General features: G+C 66.5%; 1 protein-coding gene across 1 annotated transcript; it reads left to right on the top strand.

The window, feature by feature from the left end:
* The first annotated feature begins 443 nt into the window (after positions 1-443).
* Positions 444-6602, top strand: FAM117A (family with sequence similarity 117 member A). Its single transcript, XM_026041401.1, has 8 exons — positions 444-450; positions 1587-1717; positions 3424-3519; positions 3950-4063; positions 4690-4824; positions 5197-5416; positions 5764-5884; positions 6268-6602. The coding sequence occupies exons 1-8, from the start codon at positions 444-446 to the stop codon at positions 6584-6586; spliced, it is 1143 nt and encodes a 380-aa protein (XP_025897186.1). The 3' UTR covers positions 6587-6602.
* The last annotated feature ends 1223 nt before the right edge of the window (positions 6603-7825 follow it).

Raw genomic sequence — 7825 nt, 5'->3', positions numbered from 1 at the left:
GTGTAATTTCGTTTTGGGATAAAGCGAGATTTCCTTTGCCTAGGAAAGGCAGATTTTGGTCGTGCCGACCCTTCAGAGACGGCCCCGCCACCGGCCAGCCCGCCACACGTGCAGGCGGAGTTTTGTAAGTTAAAATTAACACTGYGAATAAAATTCACGCGCTTCTGAGGAAGGGGGGAGGAGAAACGTGTGCCTCGCAGGGTCCTGCTGTGGATTGCCGGCCCCGGAGACGCTGCCTGGGCCTCCTGCTGCCCGCGCCAGCAGCGGGCCCTGCCTGGACCTGTGTTATAAAGAGCAGGGAGAGCCAAAACTTGGGTAATCGGGCGCAATTCCGGCGTCGCCGCCTGGTTTAGAGCCGATGCTGCTGGAACGGGGACCCTTCCCGCTCCATCGCTTGGAGATGGACCTTTCCACGGCCAGTTTCCAGTAGCATCAGGGCCTGGATGGCGGGTGCTTTAACTGCTGAATTTCCTAAATTTCTTCTGGTGCTAAAGAGTGGGTTCCCCCGGAGAGGGAAGGAAGGAAGGTTTGTGACTCCCAAACGAGAAGCGGTGGGAACTTTGTTTTGTTGTCTGGTGTCGTTTTAGGATTCAGCTCTCAGGAYTGATTTAAAGGCAGCTCTGGAATTTCTGTGGTGGGAAATGGAAAATTATTTATTTATTTATTTTGATGCATCTAGAGAAGATCTCAGTTTGCTCTTAGATGCGGAGATTGACTGGCCTGGAGAGGCAGTTGGGAAGCTCGGAGCCCTGGTGTTGACGTAGTTGGGAAAGACTTGGCAGATCTGCAAACCGAGGGCTAGAAAGGCCCCGAAAACTCCCCGTTTTCGGGCGCCGGTGCCGCCGCGGTCTCTCGTTGTCGCCGCGCAGCCGCGTGGCTGCGGGAGATACGGGTGGCCCCGCTTATCTCGGCCGTCCCGTGGCCRGCGGAGGTGCCCGAGCTGCCCTTGGCCGGGATCCCGCGGCTCTGCCCGGCGCGTCCCGGGGCTCCCGCGGCTGCTCCGGCTGCTGCCGTGGGGAAGGCCGGCGCTGCCGGGTCTCCGTGGAGCGGGGGGACCCTGGGAGCGCCCGTGCCGCTCGCCCGCATCCCGGGATGTGGTAACGGAGCTGCAAGCGCTAAGGAGCGTCCAAACCAGGGCTAGTGGTGGCCGGGAGCGCCGCTGGAGCGGCCTGGAAGGCCTCGGAGCAGCACGGGCGTCGGGCACTCCCAATTACACAGGGCAATTAGCRGCGTCCTGCAAGGGGCTCGGCTGTTTGCCAGGCCGGTGGAGACCCCTTTGGCAGGGGCTGACCCACTGGGATGGCGGGAAGGCCGGAGCACCCGGAGCCCGGCTTCGCTCCCTGCTAAATACCCCGGTGTCTCCAGCCCCGCGTGGGGCTCCCCGCTAAATACCCCGGTGTCTCCAGCCCCTCGTGGGGCTCCCCACTAAATACCCGGGTGTCTCCAGCCCCTCGTGGGGCTCCCCACTAAATACCCCGGTGTCTCTGGCCCGACTTTGCTCCCCGCTAAATACCCGGGTGTCTCCAGCCGCGCGCGGGGCCCGTGGGGCTGCGGCACTCACCTCTCTATGCTCTTTCCCTGCGCAGGTGGCGCGAGGAGCCGCCGGGCGCCCCGCGCCCCCTCGCTCGACGCCGTCGTGGGCTCCTACCTGCTGGGCCAGTGGCCGCGCGACGCCCGCGGCGCCTCCGCGTCCCGCACGAGCGACAAGGCGACCCAGGTAGAACCCCGGGCCAGGACCGAGCCCGGCTGCGAGCAGCGCACGGGCCTTAAAGCGTTAACGTCCGTCTGTCCAGCTGCAGCTTTCTAGGAAGGCCCTTTTCTTCATCCCTCTTTTGCTTCTCGGCTTCGATTCATTTCRCTTTGGCACGGTTAGAATTTCCTCGGCCTCGTTGGGCGGCAGATGGCCGCTGCCTCCCTGCTCCATCGCTGGCTCCGTGCTGCTTTTTCCCCCTTCTGGCTATTGCTGCTCGGGGCCAAGTCCTTACATAACCCGCGTGGGCTCTGGGTTAGGGTTAACCCTAGGGCTAACCCGGAGCCTAACCCTCCGGGCTGCTCCCGCAGACGGGCGCTCGGCCCCAGCAGCGCAGGCTCTGCCGCGGGCTGGGCAAGCTGCAGCCCTCGAGGAACTCTTAGCTCCCTGTACATGTTGCTGCAGRGCAGCGAGTGCTGCTCGCCGGCGTGCAGACACCAGGGCGCTCGGAAGGGTCCGAGCACCCGCTTGCTTAAGCGGCCGTTTATTTAGCACCTTCAGCCTGTGTTAACTCGCTGCTTGATCTTTGCTATTCAGCAGTTTATTCCTGCGCGGTCCTGCCTGCGCCAGGAGATGGGGAATAGGAGCCGGGTTCCTGGAGCGCTGCCGCGGCCTGGCCGCTCGTCCCGCGCTTCCAAGCCTAGTAAAGCCGAGCCCGGGGCTCTGCCTGCGCATCTGCCTCCCCCGCGGCTCCTCGCGGGCTGCTCYGCAGAGCTGTGGGCATTGGCGCTCCGAGGGGCTTGGTGGGGCGAGGGGGGCAGCGGCGCGAGGACACCCCACGTTTTGGCTCTCCTTTTTTTCCTGAGGAAGCGGTTTTGTCACAGTTGGTACAAGAAGTTCTGCAACTTCCTTCTGCCTCGGGCGCGAGGCTCTGCGCTCTTCCAGGCCCTGCTATTGCAGAGAGGGACTTTTTCTTCCTTTTTAGGCCCTGTTTCTGTGTGAATCCTGGTACGGCGCTTAGCGCTGCGAGTATCAAGGCAACGGCCGCAAAGCCGGTGCCCAGGGCAGAGACGCGGAGGCCGCTGAGGCCCGAGGAAAGGCCCCAGGGCCCCGGTTTGCACCGCGGTGACACGGGACGGGGCCGGGACACCGTGTCCTGGCACGGGTGGCAAATACCCTCGTTGCAGTTGGCTGGGGGAGAAGCTGCTCCGTGGGGTTGCTCTGTTCCCCGGGGCTACCCCAGCAGCACCCCAGGCCGCTCCGAGCTCGGCAGGAGCTCCATAACACCCTGTGGTTCGTGGGGCCTTTGGCCGGGTTCCTTTGGATGAACTGGGTGTCCAGAGCCCTCTTGGGGATAGAGGCTCCCGCCGCCCCGCGCCCCCGGAGCGGCTCCTCGCATGGGGCTGCGCTCAGGCCCTGGCGCTGCGAGAGGCCCCGGGCGCGACGCTGGGCGCCGGGGAGGCACCGAGGCCGGGGGCGCCGGCACCGTTGCCGCTCGATCCTGCGAGCACTGAACTGCGGGCAGGTCTGGCGAGGTTCTCCAGCAGGCACAGGCGGTCGGAGCCGCGCGGGTTGGGGCGCATCCAGGTCCTCGGAGGGCGCTCGCTGAGCGCCTGTGCTGGAACAGGGCAGCGCCCGGGCGGCTGTCGGCCCCTTTTTCCCTTCGCTGTCCCGCTTCAGTCTCGAACAGGTCAACGTCGTGGCTGTTCTCAGCCCTGTTTCTCTCCCTTCAGACTCCGGGATCGTGGTGCGAGACGGAAGCGGGCAGAGCCCCGTGCGGCCCCCACAGGCGCTCGGCGTCCTGGGGTAGCGCAGATCACCGCCGGGAGGTGAGCGAGGCACCGCGGTGCCGCGGCAGGGCTCATCCACGGGAGGGCCGGGATGAGGCTCCTGCAGGAGACACCGGGCCTTGGCCCGTGCCCTGGTGCCGTGGGCCGCTCCCTTCCTCGGCGGCGCTTGGGGCTTTTGGCCGGGCCTCGCTCGGAGCTTCCTGCGGGAAGGACCCGCGTCCTGCGGGAAGGACCCGCGTCCTGCAGCAGCGGCCTCGGGAACGGGGCAGCCTGAGGGGCCGGGGTGGCCAGAGCCGCTCACTGCCCCGTGGCCCTTGTGGGGGGCTGAGGGGCAGGGAGGCCGGTCCGGCTCGGGGCCCGAGGGAGGCCGGTGCCACTCGGGGCGGGAGCAGCGCCCCGGCCGCCGCTCGCTCGCGCTCAGCTCCTCCTGCGTTTCCCTATTCCCATTTCYGCGCTTCCCACTTGCTAGATGGCCAGACTGAAGCAGCAGCTGCAGCGAACGAAGCTGAATGGCAGGAGCGGCAGCGACAAGGAGCCGAGCTCCCCGGCGCGGGGGGACCCCGCGGTGCTGGCATCGCTGCGGGTAGGTGCAGGGTCCCCCCGTCCCCGCTCCGCTGGCCCTGTGCCCCGAGGAGACGCAGCTCCCGTTCCTGCCGGCTGCCCCCGCTGCTCCCACTGCWGCCCTTGGACCTGGGAGCAGAATTTTTTCACCCCCCTCYTTGCCTCCCTCCCTCCCTGAGCACTGTCCCCCGTGAGTGAGCACTCCCCTGAGTGAGTGAGCACTCAAGCACTCCCCTCCGTGACTGAGCATTTCCTCCATAAATGAGCACTCTGCCCCCCATGAGTGAGCATTCGCCCTGTGAGTGAGCAATCCACTCCCCTTGTGAGTGAGCACGCCTCCCATGAGTGAGCACTAGACTCCCGTAAGTGAGCACTCCCCCCAGTATGCATTCCTCTGAGTGTGCGCTCCCCCTGTAAGTGAGCACTACGCCTCCCGTGAGTGAGTACTCCTCCCTGTGACTGCTGCGATTTGCAGCCAGTTTTCCAGGCCCCTTCTTTCACCTCCTGAGGGCTCTGCGGGGCTGGGAATGGGGGCATGCGGGGCTGGGAATGGGGGCATGCAGGGCTGGGAATGGGGATGCAGGGCTGGGAACGGGGATGCGGCTGCGGAGGCGCCTGACTCTTCCTGTCCCGCCTGGACCCTTGCAGGCCTCTCCTTCGGGATTCCTTCCTCCGTCTCCCATTGTGAGGCTCAGCCCCTGCTTGCACCGCAGCCTCGAGGGGCTGAACGAGGAGCTGGAGGGAGTGTTCGTGAAGGAGCAGGGGGACGAGGAGCTGCTGAGGGTGAGTGGAGGCGGCACGTGTGGAGACGCTCCGTGTGGAGCGGCACGCGGGGGCTGCCGGGCTCCGTGGCCGCGATGGGCGCCGCGCGCTGCCCCGGGCCGCGCTCCTCGTGCCGGGCTCGGGAGCGGCTCCTCGGGCTGCGCTGGTGCCGGCCGCTCCGGGAGCTGCTCCCTGCTCTCCCTGCTGCGCCCTGAGCCCTCCCCACGCGTGTCCAGCACCGGGAGAAGGGAAGGGAGCCTGAGAAGCGAGTCCAGCAGCTTCCCTATCCCCGCCGCCACAGCGCCGGGGTCCCTTTGGCCAGCGTGGGTGCAAGCGCCATCAGGCTTTTCCACGAGGATGAGGGAGGTTTCATCCTCTCTGCTTCCTCCCTAGATCCTGGACGTCCCGGATGGCCACAGGGCGCCGGCGCCAGCGCAGAGAGGCCCCGGGGCTGCGTCGCTGGCACTGGAGCCCGGCAGCAGCCGCTGCAGCCTCTCTCTTTCTCCGTCCTCCTCCGTGCCCCTGCGCCTTTCCCCGCGCGCCCCGCTGAGGCTGATGGCAGGAGAGCTCTCCCCGGCTGCGGATGAGGTGCAGCCGGATCCCAAGGAGCAAGGTAACCGCCGGGAGCGGCGATCGCAGCGTGCCCCGCGTCATCSCCGTGCCTTGGAGGCCGCAGGGCTAAGAGGCAGGAGGAGGTCACGGCCAGCTTGGCTGGACTGTAATGGACTCCTCAGGTTCCAGGAATGAGCCTCCAGGTGGAGCATCCCCCCTGGATCAGGGGATACAAGCTGGATACATCCCCCGGGTTGGGGGGATACAAGCTGGAAATGAAGCGGGTCTAACGTTGTGGCTTGGGCTGCTGTAGCCCCGGGGCCTGGGAAAGGCTGGTGTTGATTTCAGGAGCTCTCTTGGTTTCTTTTAACATCTCCTCAAGAAAACCCCGTCTTCCTTCCCTCCTAGAGGCTGGCAGCCCTTCCCCAGGGCCGGCCTTTGCTGCTTCTCCTCGGCCCAACCACAGCTACGTGTTTAAACGGGAACCTCCCGAGGGATGTGAGAAAGTCCGGGCCTTTGAAGAAGCTTCGTAAGTACGAGGAGCCGTGGGCCGGGAGAGCTCGTGTGGGGCTGCTGCTGCCTCCCTGGGGCCAGAAAGTGGGGAAATGGGAAAAGGGAAAAGCTCCCCAGGTGGAAATGCGGCTGCTCGCGTCCCGGGGCCAGAGCTCAGAGGGTCTTTTGGTTCCCTCCCCTTCCCAGCCATGAGTGTTTTCTCCCCCATTGCGGCACYGTGCAGCAAAAGGGCTGGTTCTGCTGTAGCTAAATGTGCTTTGGGAGCAAAGGGGTCATYGTAGCGCCCTGCAGAGCCCGTTCCACGAAGAGAGGGGCAGGAGAGGCAGCCCCGTGTTCCCGGCGCAGCCCTGYGCCCTCGGGAGCGCCCCTTGCTCATCTCCTCCGCTCTCCTCCCTGCAGATCCCCCAGCCCCGACCCGACCTTCCAGCCTTCCTGCCCGGACAAGAACAAAGTGCACTTCACCCCCACGGGCTCTGCCTTCTGCCCCGTGAGCCTCGCGAAGCCGCTTTTCCCGAACGTGAGCTTCCTCTTCCACAGCTTCCCTGCTGCCTCTGGCACGGGCTCCTTGGTGTCCTGCCAGCCCTCGGCGCCCGGCCCGTTCCTCGGCGTGCGGGAGGACGTCGCCGGCTTCAGCGAGGCGGCCGAGCCGCCCTCGTTGCGCTACGAGCCCTGGCAGCCCGAGGAGAGCGTCGCCTTCCAGAGCTCGCTCGTGGTGTGAGGCCGGGGCGGCCCGTGGAGCGGAGGGCACGGAGAGGGGCGCCCGGGGAGCCCTCGCTGCTGGGGGGCCAAGTGCCGAGCCCGCCCCTTCGGGCACTGCCCTGCGTCCCGTGTCCCGGCTTCGCTGGTCGAGGGCGGCGCCGGTGGGAATCGGCTGCAGCTTCCCGGGCTTCTCCCCGCTGTGTCGCTCGGGACCCTGCGGAGCCCTCGGCGGGAGAGGGGACACGCAGGGAAGCTGCTTTGGCCGGGCAGAGCCGAGGAGCCTCTTGAAGAGACGTTTTGGAGCGGGCCGGGCCGGGCGGCCGTGCCGAGGCCCCGGGGGCTCTGTCCTGTCCTCCGTGCGGGCGGGCAAAGGTCCTCCCGCTGCCATGACCTCCGGCGGGGAAAGGAGGGAATATCGGGTCCCTCCCGCTCTGGGGAGGCTGCTGCCCAGCCCCGGCGGCTGCAGCGGGACCGGGCAGGAGCGTCGCCCGGGAACGGGCCTGGGGCTGGGCGCTGCCTCTGCGCCGCGGGACGGACCGCTTGGCTCCGCGCCGGCCCCGCGCGCCTCGCCGCCACACTCTGTTTTCTTCCAAAGACACTATTTTTGCAGCCGTTTGGGGTTTGTATTTTATGTGCGGGCGGGACGGCAGCTCTGGAGCTCACGTGTTTAGGGGAGGGGTTTTCGTTGGTTTCTATTTGCAGAGCCCGATATTGCCAATTAAAAGGARAAAGAGAAAAAAAATAAATATTGTGAGCAGCCGCGGGGCCTCGTTATGGTGCTGAATATTAAGTAGGGGTGTTGAATATTAAGTAGGGGTGCTGAATATTAAGTAGGGGAGCACCGCCCACTCACGTAGCCCCGCCCCCGGCTTAATCCCGTCCCTTTAGCTCCTCCCATCCCCACTCACACATGGGACCGCCCTCCGGGCTTCGCCCCGCCCTCCGGGCTTCGCCCCGCCCTCCGCGCATGCGCGCGCCGCTCCCGAGTCGCTCAGGCGACCGCCTCAATGCCGCCGGGGCCAGGGCCCCTGTCCCGCCCCCCTGCCCTGAGCCAATCCACGCGCTCCACATCGATCTGCGTCACCGCCGCGGACACCCTTGCCGAAGGCCCCCTTCTTGGGGCTGCCCGCTGTACCCGCCTGTCCCGAGAGCGGCCGTGGCGTGGCGAGTGCGGCCGCGCGGCAGGGGCGGGCGCTCCCGCGCGGCACCAGCGCTCGCGATGCCGCCTTCCCGCTCCGCCGCGCCCAGTTCCGCCGCG

Source organism: Nothoprocta perdicaria, unplaced genomic scaffold (assembly GCF_003342845.1).
Source record: "Nothoprocta perdicaria isolate Ctin4 unplaced genomic scaffold, notPer1 scaffold_283, whole genome shotgun sequence".
NCBI classification, from domain to species: domain Eukaryota; kingdom Metazoa; phylum Chordata; class Aves; order Tinamiformes; family Tinamidae; genus Nothoprocta; species Nothoprocta perdicaria.
The sequence above is the reverse complement of the archived record's forward strand: the minus strand, read 5'-3'. Positions and strand labels throughout refer to the sequence as shown.

Bases quoted from the DNA above. Each gene is read 5' to 3' on its own strand.
- FAM117A (XM_026041401.1), top strand. The intron at 1,718-3,423 runs GTAGAACCCCGG...CTCTCCCTTCAG, and splicing joins CGAGCGACAAGGCGACCCAG to ACTCCGGGATCGTGGTGCGA. The intron at 4,064-4,689 runs GTAGGTGCAGGG...GGACCCTTGCAG, and splicing joins CGGTGCTGGCATCGCTGCGG to GCCTCTCCTTCGGGATTCCT.